Source organism: Medicago truncatula, chromosome 4, assembly GCF_003473485.1.
Source record: "Medicago truncatula cultivar Jemalong A17 chromosome 4, MtrunA17r5.0-ANR, whole genome shotgun sequence".
Taxonomy (NCBI): domain Eukaryota; kingdom Viridiplantae; phylum Streptophyta; class Magnoliopsida; order Fabales; family Fabaceae; genus Medicago; species Medicago truncatula.
The window spans coordinates 34,973,455-34,993,384 of NC_053045.1; the positions used below are offsets into that span (position 1 = coordinate 34,973,455).

The 19,930-nt window shown below is 34.1% G+C and overlaps 2 protein-coding genes across 3 annotated transcripts; one reads left to right on the forward strand and one right to left on the reverse strand.

Annotated features, from left to right (window-relative positions):
* The first annotated feature begins 5,377 nt into the window (after positions 1–5,377).
* On the forward strand, positions 5,378–7,260 carry LOC11446546 (B-box zinc finger protein 20). The gene is made up of 3 exons (XM_003606964.4): positions 5,378–6,063; positions 6,356–6,733; positions 6,854–7,260. The coding sequence occupies exons 1-3, from the start codon at positions 5,878–5,880 to the stop codon at positions 6,962–6,964; spliced, it is 675 nt and encodes a 224-aa protein (XP_003607012.1). The 5' UTR covers positions 5,378–5,877; the 3' UTR covers positions 6,965–7,260.
* A 981-nt stretch (positions 7,261–8,241) lies between these two features.
* On the reverse strand, positions 8,242–19,930 carry LOC11438071 (kinesin-like protein KIN-7D, mitochondrial). 2 transcript variants are annotated; one of them, XM_013600973.3, is made up of 25 exons: positions 19,349–19,930; positions 19,117–19,214; positions 18,729–18,818; positions 17,962–18,014; positions 16,864–16,929; positions 16,367–16,420; positions 16,075–16,134; positions 14,905–14,983; positions 14,715–14,782; positions 14,375–14,431; positions 14,182–14,286; positions 13,914–14,018; positions 13,570–13,677; positions 13,323–13,454; positions 13,045–13,227; positions 12,206–12,406; positions 11,384–11,524; positions 10,840–10,959; positions 10,676–10,726; positions 10,437–10,484; positions 10,187–10,333; positions 9,139–9,873; positions 8,825–8,954; positions 8,607–8,706; positions 8,242–8,497 (listed from the first exon to the last, which is right to left on the reverse strand). In XM_013600973.3, exons 1-24 carry the CDS (start codon positions 19,645–19,647, stop codon positions 8,621–8,623), a joined length of 3,216 nt encoding a protein of 1,071 aa, XP_013456427.1. In that variant the 5' UTR covers positions 19,648–19,930; the 3' UTR covers positions 8,242–8,497; positions 8,607–8,620. The 2 variants fall into 2 exon arrangements, with proteins under 2 accessions (XP_013456427.1, XP_003607013.2); XM_003606965.4 differs by having other exon boundaries at positions 12,206–12,409; positions 19,349–19,929.

Here is a 19,930-nt window from a genome sequence, read left to right on the forward strand (position 1 = left end):
ATAAATTTTTATTTTTATTATTTATACCAACAAAAAATAAATTGAGTAAATTGGTAACTTCATGTCCCTCTTTACTTCGCTGTCACCTAATAAGTTTAGTCTCAGGTTAAATTGATAACATAGCTACATATTCAATGATTATTTTGTATTTAATCATTTAATCATGAGTCAGAGACGTTTATGACAGCGATGTGCAAAATCAATGATCAAAATGACCATTTACTCAAAAATAAACTTGAAAACTCTAACTCTATGGGTATATAGCTATAGAATATAGCGCACTTGCCTTCACTAACTTGTTTCTTAAAAAAATGTCGTGCTAACTTGTTTTTTCTTTACCAAACTAATTTGATTTTTGTGGAGGCATCCTCACCTTTTAGACCACATGTTTCAAGTCTGACATGATCACTAGTGACTCCATTGGAGATCAAACTCAGAATAAATTTTTTCTTTCAAATGAACAAAACACTTGCATAAAGACCATACGACAAGGACATATAATTCAACCGGACGTATAGAATTCATCCTCACAATTATAACACACGCCCACAAAAAACAACTAACTACGACGTTGACAATAGGACAACCACACCTTTGAGACAAACGAACCTTCCACCGAAATTGGAGGAACTAAATGAGTCCACTAATGTGCTTTATGTCTATACCTTTCTTTAGTTGATCCATAATGGTGTATAAGAAACCATAAAGAGAAGAAATAAAGAACCCAAAGCTATGTTCTTTTCGACTTAAAACAAGGCAACTACTTAACGATAACCATATAACCAATACTAACTAAAAAACTTGTTGAACTAACACAACATGAAGAAGGCGTTGTGCTCTACATCTGTAACATCTCCTGAAGACTCAATATTATATATATTTTGCATAAATGCGGCCTAGTTGGAAATGGACTTTGAAAAATGGAATCCCGTGGGAGGGATGGGGGCATCAAAAGTTGTAGGAGTTGTAAACCAATAATTGAAAAGCCAAGTATGGCAGCCACATCAAGAATTGAGTGTATTATCATATCATTGGAAAATATGAAAGTATTAGAACTTACAGACATGTAGGTGAGGAAACCGTATAAACGTTCAATGTTGAACGTCATATCTACCTTCAACAACATGATCATGTGGCAGATGCCCCTGAACACTTCCAATCTTGCTCCTTAGCAACTTCTTTTGTGGCAAGTAGTCTGAAGTTGGACGAGTATGTGTTCTAAATTCGTTCGACTTCATCTCAACAGCGAGCCAATCGCAAGCAAGGAGAAGTTTATATCCAACGAATCCATATGGAACATTTTAGAAGTCACAATGGTTGTGCAAGGGAGAATGGTAATATGATCTTGAATAAGGCGGAGAGCCCCTAGATAGTTCACTTCAACATTTCCCTTGCATTGGTCAAGAGTTTGTGAATCAGAAGAAGTCATTCTCAAATGTTAGGGTTTTGATAATAAAAAAAAGTACTCAACAGCGGACAAGAATATCGAGAAAATGCTTTTTAGAAAAGTGGCGCAAAAATACGATAGAGAAAAAAAGAGCAAAGAGTGGAGCAATTTTTTTTTTCTTGGGTGGGCCACCAAAGTAAACTATGATATATAGAACAAAATTAATGTTGTTGTTAATATTAAACATAAAGTTGAGCATAAAAAATTAAACTACATATGTTAAAAATTTAAAATAATTCTCTGCGCTTTTTCAAATGACTAGAAATCATATAAAATAGAATCAAAATTAATACTTACACTAACTTCTCTTTCAATATAAATTGTCCGTGATATTATTTAGAATTAATGTCTCAAAATTAATGTATCATACACTTCTTAAACAAATAAAATATCAACCATTTGATAACATCCACAAGTGTGTTTGTTCTTAAAGTAAAGAAATCACAAAACATAATATGGAAGTGAAGAATTGGGTGGACCGACTTGAAATTTGTATTTAAAATCATAGGTATATTTGTAATTACCCACATAGAAAAAATATTAAAAAAGTTGGGGGTGGATTGTGGCCCTATGCCCAAACGGTGCTCCATCACTATCAACACTTAATGGAACTTGACAATTTGATATTTTACTCGTGTTTCAAGTTTGCAGCTTCCATAACCAAACCAATTATTATAAGCGAAGCACATTATGAGGAGGTAGCACACACGTGTAGAGGAAACGAAAAATGTTGCAAAAGAGGGGTGGTCAAGTCAAATGTGGGAAGTCATGTATCCCTAACAACGAGAGAAATCACGCAGTACCCACGTAATTAACCGATCAAGATTAAATTTTATAAGTCACAATGTTTTGACAAGTAGTACGAGTGTTCGTCCATAAACGCATACATTTTCCAGAACACACAATCAACCAAATGCAATTTATCCATTTATCTTTATATTTTATTTGCATTTATACATTTATTAATTTCGTAACTAAAAAAACACTCAAACACCATACTTAATACTCTTTTTGGTAACTTTCTTCTATCAATATGACCAAATATGCTTCCTCTTTTCCTAGAGTCATGGCTGGTCCAAGATAACTACTAAGACACTTGCCTTGTGCCTCACTCTAAGAGGAGATTCATAGTTAAGAAATACATCGGGATAAAAATAAGGTAAAATTACACTTTTAGTTCCTTAACTTAATTTCAGGTAACAGTTTGGTTCTTTATCTTTTTTTCATTTCAATTTGGTCCTTTTTGTCCATTTTCATATACATTTTCAAGCTTCAAATCTAATATTCTTATGCAAACATAGACGAGGATCATAGATTTGAAGATTGAAGGACTATAAGAAAATAAAATCATGAATTTTAGCTTAAAAATTCATATGAAAATGGACAAAAAGGACCAAATTGAAATGAAAAAAAGATAAAGGACCAAACTGTTACCTGAAATTAAGTTAAAGGACTAAAAGTGTAATTTTACCTAAAAATAATGTCTCACATTTAATATTTTAGCAGATCCTAACAGTGTATCAGCAGGCCTCATAAATAAGAGAATCTACACTTGATTATCTGGAATTGAACTTTAAACTTTCATGTATGTCGGATTCTCCTTGCATAGAGTTTTCATCTAAATATACATCTCTGAAAAGTACTATATATTTAATGATCATATATATATATATATATGATGAATCTACAATTAAAGTTTTGTTTATACACATCTTAATTTCTTCTTACTTAAGTAGACACATGAGCATCCATAAAGTGCTGAGGAAATTAAAATTAAATTCATCATTATTAAAGGTACAATGTTTCCTTCCAATATTCTACTTACCCATTTTATGCTCGCTCACACCTAAAGCATATCTTTTACAATATCTCGTAACGTTTCAAAGATTCTCAAACCCATCATGATTCATGATAATATTATATAAAGTTTGATAAAAAAAGTGTTTTCTGTCGTTTAGTATGGCCGAATTATTAAATCCATTCCCTACTTTCCTTATTGCACTTTCCAGGTTTTGCTTATCTGTGTTCATTCAATTTGGTCAAAGAGTAACAATTCAAGTCTATAACACCCACATTAGTGATTTGCTTTGAAAATGAAAATACGCAAATAGACCAGAGACGGAACAAAAAAGTTGAATTCAGAACCGAAAGAAATTCTAATGGGTCACTACTAGACAATAGTATGAAATGGAAATCTTTTTTCAATAGTACTATGTCTTTATCATAATTTGTTCAAGTCAAACAAAGTGGGTACAGAACCAACATAATATTTCAAATGATAAGGGTTGAATAGCTCAATTAGTTTGAATAAAGGATAAAGGAGTTGAGGAATTAAGGTCAAAGATTCAATTCTTTGACAATGCGAAAAATACTAATGCAACAAAACTGTTTGTGAAAATAGAGATGACGAAGAGAAAGAGAGAAAAGTAAGAATTTTAATAAAATATATTAATGAGAGTGAAGAAGAATTTTGGAGAAAGAGTTCCAATTTCTTTTATGAGCAATGATACTCATAGACACTCCCATGTGGTATACACACTTTCAACCTCCACATAAAATTGTGACACTTGACATTAAAGGTGGAGGATCAAGTGAAAGAAAGAGCAGTGGTAGGGTGAAAATACTAAATTATCCCGGAATATGGGGGTGTATATTGATGGTATAGGAAAAAGGGTGTCTATGAATAATTATTCTTCTTTTATATAAGATGATATATTAATGAGAGTACAAGAAATACAACTAGAGCTAATTTACAACTCAATTGAACAATGCATAATATATATAATATATATAAGGTCTGAAGTTTAAACCTCACCATCACAGAAGAAGAAACTGCTAATAAAATGCAATGGGGACAAACAAAAAAAAATGAAAGGGTTGAGCGCTACAAATATATTTACTTCTTTATTTATAATTACCCTGTAGATTGTTAGCTAATGTCTTTATCATTGTTAAATTGTGCAATGATACTAACTTTGTATAAGGGAAAAAGTAGCTGAGAAAAGTTTGAGAGTGTGGGCTAATATTTTGATAAAAGCTTCCATTGACGAAATTCTTTTAGTCGCAATAATTGATGGTCTGAAATATTTACAATATGAGCAACAAAAAAACGTGAGACGTTAAAAAATTATTTTTAGTTGTATAAAAAGACATTAAAATACATCTTTTGAGGCATTATGATTGAAAAAAGAAAATTCAAATTGAGTTTCTTTTTTTTAGAGACACCGTCCCCTAGTTGTTGTTAAGGCCTTTCTGGCGATGCCTGTTTGCTAGGCCAAATGGTATCTAGTTTTGCATTCTCACATGCCACGCTTGCTGCAAACTTTTCGTTCTTTATACTAGTTGACTACAAGAATTTTTTTAAAAAAATAAAAAAGGAAAATGCAAGTAGGAAATATATATGAAGAATATAGATGAAGCTTGTGTATTTTTTATCAAAATATGTTAACTTAACTTGTATATTTTATTAATATATATCCCTCTCTCAACTATCACACTTGTAACCAATTTCTCCTCATTAATGATTGATTCAGATAGGAGAAGATATGTGTGATAAAGAAGTGGAGAGAATAATGAACGAATGAAGACAAATGTTAGTAGAAAAGTGTCACGAGTGCTCTACAAGATTGATACTTAAAAATAGTTAAAAAAATTTTTGACAATTGTTGATGTCTTTAGTAAAAGTTCAGAGTTGTCCACATCTTTACGACTAAGAGAATGACCTCAATCGCGTTGATTCAACAAAAATAAGAGAAATCATATATAAGTTGAGTTTTGAGATACTAATATTAATATTAATATTAGTTATCTTTATTTTTTGTCAAAACACCATCAGAACGAGGCATGAGCCCATTTTGAAGTATTAGTACAACTTATATATAGACACTTCACCCATCACCCATCATAAATAAAAGTAAAACCGTGGCATTTGAATATAATAAAGATGACAGATGATCATGCTTCAAACAAGCTGAGACAAAATCACAGAGAGTGTGAAAGCTTTCACTATAAATAAACAGAGCAATAACCCTCAGAACCAACTTGCTCACTCCCTCTTTACTCATAGAAAGAGAATCACACATGGAGAGAGTCAGAAAATAAATAGGTCTTGTAATGGCACTCATCCAAATTTTTCTGAAAGTCAGATAACACACTAAATACTCATCTCTGACCAAATCTTAGCTGTTCTCTCTGATCCATGATGCAAAATCTCACACCAAACGCCCATAATTCATCAGATCCCAATGTAGTAGAAATAGCACGCACTTACACGCATTAGTTGATCTCGGCCATTGATTTAAAATCGATCGGCTCACATTGCACCTTTCCTACATTAACTTTGGAATCTAAATCCCATAATTCTTTTGTCCCCATCCCCACTTTGCCTTCAAAACAAAACCCAAATCTCCAAAACGCTCAAAAGTAAGGAGATGAAGATCCAGTGTGATGCATGTCACAAACAAGAGGCCTCCTTGTTTTGCCCTGCAGATGAAGCAGCTCTCTGCAATCAATGTGATCGCAATATCCACTATGCCAACAAGGTCTCTGCTAAACACAAACGCTTCACTCTTCACCACCCCACTTCCAAAGACACCCCTCTCTGTGATATCTGCAAGGTACATTCCTTCTCTATTTCTTACTACTTTCAACAGGGTTTTATCTTAAAAACAAGTTGCAGCATCAAAGTTTTGATGTATGTGTAACTGCAACACAACTGCAGTTGAGGCAGTATCAGCCTTCTTTGACTGATTTTCAACAATATCAATATCACACGAGCACGATTTAAAACTTGTTTATCAATAAAATAGGATGAAGATCATAGCTTATATGATCCAAAAATATGGTCATATTTGTTTAATGTTTAAAATAAAAGACTGAGCAATATAGGAAATAACATTTTTATTGCAGGAGAGGCGTGCATATCTATTTTGCAAAGAAGACAGAGCAATACTTTGCAGGGAATGTGACATTCCTATCCATGAAATCAACAAACTTACCAAGCAACACAACAGGTTTCTTCTCACAGGCGTAAAGATCGGTGCTTCTTCTTCTTGTTCAAATCCAACAATTTCCAATGGCTCAGAACTAAGAACCTCAAGTCCAAGACCAAGTTCATTTTCAAGTGAAAATAATAGTTGTTCTCAAAGTTCATTCAAAGAGAACATGGTTTGTGACACAGTTTCAACCAGTAGCATTTCCGAATACTTGATTGAAACGATTCCTGGTTACTGCATGGAGGACCTTTTTGATGCTTCTTTTGCACCTAATAACGTTTTCTGTAATAAGGTAATTGGTGCACTTTTTTGTTCCCTTTCTTTCTTTTAGTATTCAGAAGACCTAGCTAGCTATTTTTCTTCTACTCAATTAATTAAAATAAGTTGGATATGTTTTTTGGTATTGTTTCAGGATTATTATGAACAGAACCAAGATCTTCAAGTTATAAACATGTCTGACTGGGTACCACAATCTCAAGTTAGATTCCCTCAGCTTAGTGCTAATTCGAATGTTCCCAATTGATTCTTTAGATGGGGTTATGAAAATGCAACATACAAAAGCTGTTGAAGGATACAAAGTTCCTTCAACTAGTCCTTCATTCATCAAACAATGTAGAGGCACTCGTTAATAAACTTCTGTAAAAATCTGTTAAAAAAATCTCCCATCATTTGTTTTCTTATCCGTTTACAATTTTTATCTAGAATTTCTATGCAATTTTGTTCTCATCTAAGGTAGAAAGTAGGCCTCTTAATTATGTACTTTTCTCCTTTCCTTTTCCCGTTTCATATGTACGAATTACCTACCCCATTTTTCTCCCACTTCTGTCTTTTTTTGGTCTTAATTTGCATTTAACACGATGTAATGAGAAAAGTTTTTTGTATGCGGTGAACTCTGATAGGGTACCGACAGTTGTGTTGTGCATAGTTGGAAAATATCCTTACCTGATTGTGATGGTGAATTATTAGATAAACATTGCTTATCATAATAATCATCGTATGTCAAATATTTTTCACGTGCTTTTTTTTACGATTAAATGAAGCATCACAGTAGATAATGATAGAAGGGTGTTTCCATTTTTAACGTTCACTCAGGTAAACCTTAACTAATTTTCTAAACACGAAGATAACTAAAGTTAAGAAGCATAATCATGCACGTACGGTGATCACTTTTAAATGAGACTGCTGTTAAATAATAGTAGGTTTTTATATTTTCATGTATAAACGTTTAAACCTGTTGTATCAAAAATTATAAGGACGGTAGATAAATGAATTTTCCCCATTCCTAATCCATTTATTTTTGTTGTTTCTTCAAACCAAAGTCAAATATCATGGAAAATTTGGTTATGAAGAATGAAGATTTTGCCAGTAGAATGGTCATCGGAAAGCACAGTGAGTCTATAGGTGTAAAAGATTTTACCAATAGGAGAAGCCTGATTGAGGGAAGATTTATAGATTTCTATTTATGTGCTGCGACTGAAAAAGTGAGCATGACACCACTTCTTGAGCGTAAACATTTAAAACAATAAGTATACAAGTGTTTAAGCTTACATTTTCATCACTTAGCAAGAAAGCTCGTATTCTAGAAGGCGGGAGTTTTTCTGAGGTGCAATCTAAGATTCTCTTAGATTTTGCCTTTACGCTATATACTTTGAACCTAATGTATTTGACTTTTAAGCTTGTGGTTGGATGCTGGCTCTAGTTAGATTGTTTTTCCTCTTATTGAGGTCTCTGACTTGGCCTTTTTGTGCCTTCACATATCTTTATTACATCTATATCGACAAAAAAATGCAGGATAGGATATACACCAAAAATCTGGGAAAATCTGCTGTATAATATTAAAACAACACACATTGTGCATATTTACTTCAGCAGTGCTGTTTACACCCTTTCCTTTTCCTTTTTACATTCTTTTTTTTTTCCAGCCTTTTGTCTCCCCTTATTATATACAGTTTCCAGTGAAAGAAAGAATATGTTATCAGTTTACCTTTTAGATGTTTACATACAAGCAAACTAATGAAAGAATTGCACCCTTGACTGCACTCAGTGAAGTAGAGCGCTGCAAAAAATTCAACAGCCGAAAATGAAAACACATTATAATGTTGAATTAGTATAGCACTTGAACATGACCCATCAAATAAAAAAATTATGAAAATATTGCAGAAGACCTTAGTTAAAAGGCTCAAGATGTAAAAGCAAAAAGCCTATCTGCTATATTTGTTCGGCATATTGGACATTCAGAGCACGCCAGTGAACAAGATTTACACACTGCAAAAAGAACTTCAATATTAAGTTTTGTAATTCAGATCCAAAAGAAAAACGTGAATCCAAAGGAAATTTGACAAAAAATTAAGATGCGGAAATATTCAAATAAGAAATGGCTTACAACAAAAATGACGGCATGGAAGAAGAATTGCTGCAGTTGAAGATTCAAAGCACACTTTACAAACATGTGAATTGGCGTCTCCATTACCAAGATGCTTGAGTTCTTTTTCCTTCATGTCTTGCATTCTTGCCTAAAATCATATATTATTGCAAATAAAAAACCTTACTTCTGCAGTCATTTTGTTTCATTACAAGATTGAGCAGTAAAAGAGGCACCATCAAAAACTCAGGATCAAACCCAACAATGATAATAAGAGAGTTCAAGGATTGATTAATATACAGACATACAATTGACTGTAGTAGAATAGGTGTTACCTTGAGACGAACAACCAAAGGTTCTTCCTTGGGAGTTTCGTTGTTTGGTTCTGATACATCCAAAGTTTGCTCCTTAGAGATAATATTACTTTCACTGTCATTAGTTTTCGGATCATTTGTATGTGCTTCCCCATCACCAGATATTTTGTCAATGTTTGATTCTGCGACAACACCTACTTCTTTCTTTAACTTTGCAACGAGGACCCACATATTTGCTAAATCGTTCTCCAACGAGGATTCTCTTTTCTTGGCCTCTTCAACCCTGTTCCTGTGCTCCTCTTCCATAATTTCCTTTTCGGCCAATGCAGCCTCAAGAGCTGCCTCTCGTTGCTTTCTAGCCTGAAGTTCCATCTTCAGATCATCAACTTCAAGACTCCATGACTCCAACTCATCTCTACCAGGTCCCACATTTTCATTTGCACGGCTAGAAACTCTAGCCTTCCTTCCAGATCTTGGATCATTGTACTTGCGGTGAACACCATTAACTGTATGTGTGACAGCACTTCGAGTATTGGCCAGGTTTCGAGCAGCCATTAGTTCTTTTTCCAACTTTGCATTCTGCAATGAAAGTTTTGTCACCTCCCCAGCCAAGTTTTTCAATTCCACAGCAGCAGCAGAGGCCAGTTCTTTGGCATAAGAAGCTTCTTCAGAAAGTTTCTGATTCTGTACATGCAATCCACTATTCTCTTCAGACAATTGTACTTGTTCTAGTTTCAGTTTTTCATTTTCAATCTCCTGAAGGAAGCAAAATGTCAGTTCGGCAATTTGATTGAATCAAAACTGTAAAGTGGAAAACAATAATAAGCATTGCTGTTAGTATTAGTATCTGCAAAACTTTAGTCAGAATATTTAAAAATGATTTTATACAGTAATCCTAAAAAGTAGTTCCATCAAATATAACCAACGGAATGAAGGTGGAGTGAAAACAGATTAGGAAGGGAAACATTAACCAAGGAAAGAAACTAACTAAAACCAAGTGAAAGATAGGTTTAGAAAGTACATAATTATTTGAGCCATGGTATTCCAAAAATAATAAAGTCTCAGTTACCTGGGACTGTATTTTCCTTTTCAACTCATCAATGTGCTCTCCAGACGCACACTCATCAGCCAGCAGTAGCGAGGTTCCACCAGTATCGGTTGCTAGTTGCTGCTCTAGCAACTTTACCTTTTCTTGCAATTCTCTGTTTTCAGAGCACTGGAAAAAAAGTAAGGTATGGTGTCAACATATAGTAAGTGGTAAATGCAGCATCTCCAACTTTGAAGATAAAGAAGTAAATACCCGTAGAGATAACATGTACCTTGCTATTTAATTGTTCTTGAAGGACACGGTTGTCCGCAGATTTTATCTGTAGACAAGTTTAAAAATATATAAGTGAATAATCAATTTCACTAGCACAATTACATATTCATATTCCATATTTAGAACAGAATCTTAAAATGCAACAATAAAATACGAGCTGTGAATATTGTGCTTAGGAAATAAATTTATGATTCAAGAGATCAAGAAATGCCCTAAAATAGACAAAATTGTATTTACCTCCAGCTCAAATGCCTTTTCATTACACTGAGTCATCAACCTTGTGACCGTCTGTTATTACAAACCCAAAGGGAAAACAAAATTATAAGCTTAATTGAAGAATTTACATAAAGATGCAACTTTTAGATCTATAAAACTTAAAAGAACAAAACAAAAATTACCACCTGCTGCATTTCAACTAGGGAAGGATTAGCTACTGATGTTTGACCACTCTCAATTATTCTTTGTTCTAAACCCCTCAATTGATTCCTTTTTTCTTGGATTTCTTGTTCCAAGTTCTCGATCTGTAATAAGAAAGCATGCAAATTTCCCTTAAAAAGGATTGCTAACAAGAATTAAATCAGATATATATGCCATTTCAATTAGAGTTTGGAATTGCATTTATTAGTTTTAACCACTTGCACTCAGGATATATATTGTCAACTATGAAGGCCGCAACATTAAAAGACTATTGTTTTCAGAAGGCAAAATACAACAAAATAATACATCTAAATTTTATTTTGAAAAGTAAATGTGTGTATATAGTTCATAATCACTCCTATTTTCATAGTAAAAAATTTGAGTATGTTGCAAATTTTGGCGTATCCATGCATCAATGTAATTGCTTTTATGGAAATATGAAGAATCTTAAATCTTCATCAGCCCTTCTCCACATCTAACAATGGTCCAATACGTTTGAGTGTATGATTTGAAAACAAGGCAGATTACCTGAGTTCTGGAACTTTCAGGATCATTTACAGACTGCTCCGTCAGGCGCTTTAGAGTGCTAGTACTGAACGCAATGTCTCCAGCAAGCATTTTGACTTGCTCAACAAGGAGATCCATCTGATCAGACATCGTCACCCCACCCTACAATTCAATATGCAGTTAAAAGGAGAACTTGAATAGGGTAATCTACTTTAGGCGTGACAAAATGATGAAATTCAGTTATGACAATCGGCATGAAGCAATACTTCTATTTAGACAGCGCCAACTTCAGTACAATCTGTAACTCTGGACTAACAAATGTACACGACACAGTCAACTTTTTTGTGGGAAGAGGTGTGTTTGTTTGTGTGGTTGAAATGGGGATGGCACCCTGTGCAGTGCAATCAGGGGCATACTTTTTTCCCCTGTTCTCTGCAAGGATTGTACACAGCCTTGCCCTGTTTTTTACCGTTGCACCAAGGCTCCCCCTTTATAACAATTTTTTTTTAGTATTATATTTGTGTACTTGATTACTTAAAGAAAAGGCCAACGTATTTCCCAAAGGCCAACATATTTGTGCGTGTGTGTGTGCATTTGTTTGTTTGTTTCATTAAGAGTTATCGCGGCACATAAAAAATTTGTAGGATCTGGAGTATGATCACAGAGCCCCGTCCCTAAAGATGTTACGATCACAATCCCCGCCAGGGAAAATCCCCAAATGTGACAGTTCTCATACTAATTAATATCAACAAAACTATCACACAATCCTAATGTTGACAATTAATATGCAAATTAGCATGAAATAAGATTAACAAATAAATGTTGAGAGGGAACGCAACTCACTGCTGGTATCCTTGTTCTGCTGATCAGTTCACCAGCTTGTGTTGATTCAGTTATAATACTGTTAGATGTGGAGAGCTCTTCGTTCCGTTTACTTGACGTTCTTCTATGTCTAACATCATGAGACAGATCAGAAGCCACTGTGGAAACATCTTTTTGGCTCTCACTTTCAAACAAAAGAGAGCCATCTTGTAGGGCATCATACTTCTGAATTAAAAAAATAAGTTGGTTACTAACTGTTTAACACGTTCTATAAAAGTATAGTCACACAAAGCAAGGTTGATTTAGAGGGAAGATATATTTCTGGTAAATGGCAATATCTGAATACATATAGTTCAGGAGTAAAAATCACAAACCCCCTCACAAGAATGCCCTTTGGGATTGAAACATGAACAATGTTAGGCCTTCTTTACCTTGTCTTGAATATTATTTCACGTATAAAGAAAACAGCAACACTGATTAAATACTTGATAACTTCATCAAAATGTCTTGATAGATAACAAAGAAACAACTCATCCTAGAATCATAAGCTGTTTGGTAGACTGGTGATAGGAACATGAATGTTTACATATATATAACATTAAAAAAAAAAACAGTTTATAAGTATTGTTTCAGCGACAAAAGAAATTAAGTTGCAAATGCCACCTAAACTAGAAGAACTTTAGAGGAGCCTATCAATCAACATCACATAACTTGTAGCTAAAGAAGTATAAAATAAGAATGAAACTCAATCTGCAATACAGCAAATCATAATAAGTTGTTCAAAAAAGTACTTGCACATAAAGAGTGGGTATTTAAAAGGATGGTAGAACACACTTCACACCACTTGAAGGAGAACTCACATCATCCTCGCCAGTAGAGAGACTTTGCTGGTGGCCAGGAGCATCAGCTAGATATCCAGGATTTGCATTCTTTGATGAAACCAGAATGAGCTTGGTTAGCTTCTGGATCCTACTCGCAAGAGCAACCTTCTCTTCTTCCTCTTCTTCCAATCTTGACTGCATTTTAACTTGACCTTCCTCTAACTACTCATATATCAATATAAATTAAGAAGCAAAATTCATTACATATCACAAAGAACTAAAGGAAAAATGAAAATAGAAAAAAAAATAGTTAAAACCTTTTGCTTTAAGGTCAAAATTTCCTCATGGTTCACACCAAATTGCATCCCCTTCTTCAGCTGATCAAGTTCAAGTTTGAGAACTGAAATTTCTCTCTGGTATTTCTTAATAAGAGATTTTTCATCAATAATCTGTTTTAACAAATATTTCAAGAATGAGTCAGGACTCAGGAAGGGCCTCAAATACATGTTAATAACACTTGATAGACATGCAGTTATGCAGCTAATTAATAACTATGAACTGGACCTTGTTACGTGAAGCATATATTTCTACTCGCTTTGCCCTGCTTGCAAACTTCAAGGTATTGTGAGTTTCTTCCATATTACTGGATGCTGGAGTCACAGTGCATATAAGCTGAAATTTACATGTTAAAGCCAGAATTAATGTGGTGCAATGGTGCTCATGCAGACATTCTAACACACTTTGTTCCAATATATCCATAAAGATAAAAGCACAGAAAAGTAAAAGAAAAGAAATGGAAAAAGCCACAGCCTTGCCGAAGCAGATGATGACTAGGCAATTGTACAGGATAAAAGGGATGTCAAATACAGGTAAACAATCATATCATTAAAATTGTAGTAGAAACTCACTGAAACATGACCATGACCACTAAGTGAAGATTGCAGGAGGCGGGTAAGCTTTGAATCTCGATACGGAACATGAGATGATTTCCCCTCACTCAGTTTTCCAATGACCTTCAAAAGGAAACCACAAAATCAAGACTCCAGGTGCAGGTTTTCTAATCTTTTAACAAAGATATAAATTGCACATTGTGTAAATGGTGATTGCGGGTCCAAACAAATTGTCAAAACAAAACTTCTTCATAGCCAAAAAGTATAGGATATGTAAGACACCTACAGTTCCAAGTGTCAAAAGACTTTTGTTTATATATGATCCTTCTTTTCTTCTTAATCCAGTTGTTTCGGTTTTCGAGCTTTCAGATCCAGCCAGATCAATCAAATTCTGATAGAAAAAACAAGCCAAAGATGAGCTTGTGCATGAAAACAGAAGGGGGTATTAATGCCTGAAAAGTTTAATAACATTCACATACAAGCTGAGAGAATATAACTCCATCATATTCTTCACCATGTGCGCTGCTTTCAATCATCTACAGATGCATTAAATATTAGATGTAAAAGAAGTGTTGGTCTAATGAGGTTCTGGGAAAAAAATGCCATACATTAACTTTGTAATCATTAAACATTTAAGCGGTATGTAGAAAATACAAGTACAGTCATTTCAATGAACACGTGAATGGTTGCAAATTAGTCATTTAAAAGCCTAAAGGCCTCAGGCTGTGACGTAGAAGTGTTTCCGTTTACAACGAAATCAAGTATAGAAAAGGGTATTTTGACACAAAATTTCAATACTATCATTCCAAGAATGCTTACAAGTGTAAAAATTGTGTGGCTTCGACTGCTGAAGAGGTTAAAATTGTTTGATCCGACATGACGATGCTCTGCCATCAAAAAACATGCATATTTATGAAGTTTCTGAATCAACAATTTACCGCGAGTACTATATAGCCTATATTACTCATAACAATTAGAAGAAAGCATAACTATCATTGTCGACATAAACCTTCTCCAGCAGCAATAAAGGAGAGAGCATGTCCAGGAGACAAAACAACTTCTTCCTTTATACCCTCCACATAAGTACCCTGAAATAAAAACCAACATAAATCATTTGTTAGATCTCAATTCTCAAACTAGCCTATGAGAAAATAAGAAAAAATTCTGAAGAGTTCAAATTAGATAGTAATTGCCTAGATTCTTTTAAAATAACATGGGGGTTTTTAATGTCAATTTTAACACATACTTCTTCCGTCCCAAATTGTATGTCGCTTTGGAAAAAAAATTATCCCAAATTATACGTCGTTTAAACATTAATGTTACTTTTCCTGTTATATCCTTAACTATTTATTACTCTCTCTTCTTTCAATTCTTTAATTTATCTTTCCCATACAATTTATTAAGGACAATTTTGTAAAACAACTCATAATATCTATTTCCCACACAAAATTAATTATATTTCTTAATACGTGTGAAATGCCTAAAACATCATACAATTTGGGACGGAGGGAGTAATTTTTAGCAAAGAAATGAATATTTTATTTGCAAACACAGAAGAAATTCAAATATATAAAAATAACGAAATAGACTTTCAATCATCAACACTAACCAGAAGCCGGTTACCATCAATGTTCATACATAAAAATAGGTTTTCAGTTTAAAGTTCATAGATACATCCTACATGCTGATAAGAACCCAAATTCAAAGACAGAAATAAACTGTATTATTGAATTGAAAATATATGTATTGCAAAAGATAACCGAGCAAAAGCTCCTCAGAGAAGAGACGTTTCTATCTCTGCCCAAACCAGAAGGTTTCTAACTGAATAATGCTGAATCTGCTACCCCTATCATTAATATAACTGCAATTTGTCTCTAACTGGCCACATCAGCAATTTTAACCAATTCTCAATTCAGAACATACCAGAAACCAGTTACCATCAATATTCACACATAAAAACAGGTTTTCAGTTTAAAGTTCATAGATGCATCATACATGCCATGGTGCCATGCCATGATGCAACATTCCAAATACAATGAGAAATGTCAGTGTTTGTGTATTTTAGGCATTGAGAACATAATAAGAAGTTTCCTTTTGTGATTTGAATAATGTGAAAATAATGAACACAGAAATATAAACAAAATTTCAGTTCCAATTAACGCTAGATTAAGTAAGAAACCTGCGCATCTTCTCTAACACGCAAATTTTGGCCAGTTGGGTCAAGCAAGTCATTTATCACCTGAAACCAAACATAAACTATGAAAATATCTCTATTAACAAGGAAAATTTAAAGAAGAAAAAATTAGATAAATATAACATGGAATTGGAACGGGAATATCGGTGTCGCAAAGTAGCAGATGTCAGGAAACTTTAGTTCAGGTAAAGCTGGGAGAACTAAGGTTGTATGAAGTACTAGAACTGTAAAACATGTTCAGAACACAGATGGTGCAACACAAATGTTTTGGATTTACCTCATTGTATATTTCTAGATATGACACTCGAAGTAAGAACTCTCTTCCTGGAGTCTGCAGTAAACACAATTAGTCACTCAAAACAAGTTAAATTTCAATGCTATAAATTTAATCAAGAACAGCTGGGATACTACCATTCCACAATCATACCAAGATGAAGTAGTTTCCTAGTAGCTATAAATCGAAGCACTGAGTAAGGTTTCTTACCAATCAATACATAGAGCTCAAGCATCCTTGTAAGTTTTGAATAACTAACTAGTGTATATTAAAAACATAATATAATAATGGTATGCAAATGAAGGAGGTAGGAAATCGGTAACAAGTAGAGCAGAAAAAATGGTGAGTATTGAAAACAAAACAAATACAAAAACATCATTTTCAAAGAAAAGTGTTATGAGGAAAAAGAATGGACATGCTACACTTGTTGCAAAACAACCAACATATATAATACAACAATAACTGAGCTAACATTTACTGTGTTTTGCAAGAAAACTCACATCTTGGATACTGCTGAAAACATCTTTTATAGCTAGTGGTATGATACCAGGAGAGTTTTGATCTCCCTGCAGATATTTTTATTGAAAAGCAAATCAGAAAAACCACAAGTGAAGAGATCGCGTCAATTCAAAAAAGCTGCACCGTGAATGTGAAGTAGTTTGTGGGCAGAAAGTGATTTGAAACAAAATAAATAGGTCATTGTAAACAGTGGTACTAAAATCCTTTCAACTTTCAACTTATTAAAAATATATTTGTAATTATAGTTCTTGTAATTCTATTTCTTCCAGTATGTCTCTCAAGTCCCCATCAAATTTTCAGTTTCATATATGAATGATCTTAACCCAAAAAATTGTTTCATGTGTAACTGATAACTAATACAGATGTCAATGGTTAATTCACCAAATTGTAATCCCACAAACTGACTGCTTTTGTGATGATAAACTATGTCCACCGTAAGCAGGTCCAAGGCTCAAAGACCCCCCTAGAGATTTCATATAAATTAACCTTAACAACAGAATCAGCAAACAATAGCTGACAAAATCTTATTACCTACATTCTTCCCAAGAATAATATAAAAAGTAAATGTTTGCAAGCTGCGGCATATGTGCTGTCCTATTAGAAAATTGAAATTAGAAAATAGATACAATTAACTTGACAAAAAGACTTCAAAATGAGAATTGACAAATAACCTACACCACATACCTACCTACTACCTCTATTTTAACTTTATGCGCTAATTTGGATTAAGAAAATTCTAAAATGGTGTTAACTACAAGTAGGAGTCTAGCAAAGATACATCTGACTAACCTATCCTTTATTAAAATACTCAAAGCATATCATTCCATTAATGGTTTCTATAATTCTATTTGATTGAGATATCAAACAACGTGAATCAAATTGAAAAAACATAATTAATACTTTCCTAATTTTCAAACCAAAAGATAAATTGAAGCAAAAACAGAATTACTATAGCACCAAATATTTTTGTTACAGTGTATTAAGTAGCAATGTCATGGAGAGGTGAAATAGTTTCAGCCAAAAACAATTCAAACTGAAATAAGATAAAAATGAATACATTAATTTTGAGTGACACTCACATGCATCGTATGTGTCTTTCCACTACTCGTTACACCATAGGCAAACACTGTTCCTGCAATGTTTATCACAATTCACAAGTTATCTTCCAATCTCAGCTAACTCCACCAACCACTTTAACATCAACCATTAATTAATAGTAAGAAACTATTAACCATTGCAATTCATTTATAGAACTGAATATATTTAAGGCTTAATTGCACTTTTGGCCCCCTATCTTTTTAAAAGTTGCGATTTTGGTCCCCTAACTAATTAAAATACAAAACAGCCTCCTATGTATTGAATCTTTAGCAGTTTTGGCCCCGAAAGCCACTTTTGACTTAGTCTTCGCTGGCGTGGCACCTACATCCCTTAAGTGAGGTGCCATGTGTTGACCATTGTGGGTGCCACGTCAGCGAAGACTAAGTTAAAAGTGGCCTTGGGGGCCAAAACTGCCAAAGATCCAATACATAGAGGACTGTTTTGTATTTTAATTAGTTAGGGGGCCAAAAGTGCAATTAAGCCTATATTTAAATGTAAAGCTTTAATTCAAGTAATAGAATGACTCGTAGCTGATAGTCTATAGATAACTTGTGATGGAAGGTCTATTCGGTGTCCCAACACGTGTCGTCACCAACACATGTGATTACTCTCAATTAATTCATTTTTTTTTTCTTTCAAATTTCTACTGGAATGGACGTGTCAGTACTTCAGACTAAATTTGGCAAAGCTAACAACATCACATTCCCATTTCTACACAGTTTTGAATCCATAGTGTAAAATGTCCTACCATTAACCCCTTCCATGGCTGCCTTCACGACAGGTTTTGCTGCTACTTCATACACCTCATCCGAATTTGTATGCGGTCCAAATACTTTATCTGCCACAAATCAATCGAAATTCTAACATTAATATCCACAATTTCTACACGAAAGCAAAATTATCGCCAATTCCGTAATTAAAACGTAATTAATTTATCTCCAGTAATCCCCTAACAAAATCACGTAAAAAAAAAAAACGAAATGAAAACTTCAACAGCAATATCCATAATTTCTACATGAATAGCATGATTATCGCCAATTCCGTAATTAAAACCTGATTAATTCATCTCCATTAATCTCTCACGTAATCACGTAAAAAAACGAATGAGGAAAAAAGAAAAACTAAAATGAAATTACCAAAAGCATAAGCAGTAGCTGGATTAAACTCATTCCTCACAATCTTATCACCATCAGCATACCACGCAATTTCGTCTCCTCTATGATACTCTCTTTCACTGCAACCAAAAATACGAAAATCAAACTGCGCAATCAAATTTGATATCAGAAAATACAATCCTACGAAAATTAAACAAAAAGTAACGATTCAATTGCTCTCAAATTCATACGAAACGCAGATCTAAGCAATTACCTCAACGGTCTAAACCGAATCGTCACCGAAATACTATCCCTCGGAGTGGAAGAATCCACCTCCTCCACCGGAGAACCATAACTGTGCACATCGAAATAGTTTGACTCGCTTTGACTACGACTCGGAGTCAACATGGATCGGTCAGCGCCACCACCGGAGTTGAAAAACGAAGACGCCGAAGTAGAGCAGGAACGCGGCATTAACTTTCCGGCGGTGAAGGAAGAAGCGGAAGAGTAAGGAGTGGAAGGTTTCCGGTGAGAGAACGGTGAGTTGCTCGGTGCTCGTGAAGACGAAGCCATTGAGTCAACTCGCCGAGTTAGTTAGAAGAAAATGGTAAAATGTGGAGTGAAGGAGGAAGAAAGGTTAAGGAAGAGGAATAGAATGTGTCAGGATTTTCACATGGAAACAAAAGTGAAGAACATTTTCTTTATTTATTTATCTTTTCTTTTTTTTGGATGCTTTGACGCTTTTGATTCACGAGGAGAGAGTTTCGTCTTCTCGAAGACAAGTAGAGTTGCAGAGAGAAAGTGGTTGAATTGAAGGAGAAAGGTGAAAAAGAGAAGAAATAATCTAGTGAGAGAA

Excerpts from the sequence above, each read along its gene's own strand:
- LOC11438071 (XM_003606965.4), bottom strand. The coding sequence starts at position 19,647 with ATGGCTTCGTCTTCACGAGCACCGAGCAACTCACCGTTCTCTCACCGG. Across the intron at positions 11,525-12,205 it reads GCAGAACAAGGATACCAGCA|GGTGGGGTGACGATGTCTGA; the intron begins GTGAGTTGCGTT and ends ATTGAATTGTAG. Across the intron at positions 10,485-10,675 it reads AAAAGGCATTTGAGCTGGAG|ATAAAATCTGCGGACAACCG; the intron begins GTAAATACAATT and ends ACTTGTCTACAG.
- LOC11446546 (XM_003606964.4), top strand. The coding sequence starts at position 5,878 with ATGAAGATCCAGTGTGATGCATGTCACAAACAAGAGGCCTCCTTGTTT. Across the intron at positions 6,064-6,355 it reads CTCTCTGTGATATCTGCAAG|GAGAGGCGTGCATATCTATT; the intron begins GTACATTCCTTC and ends TTTTTATTGCAG. Across the intron at positions 6,734-6,853 it reads ATAACGTTTTCTGTAATAAG|GATTATTATGAACAGAACCA; the intron begins GTAATTGGTGCA and ends GTATTGTTTCAG.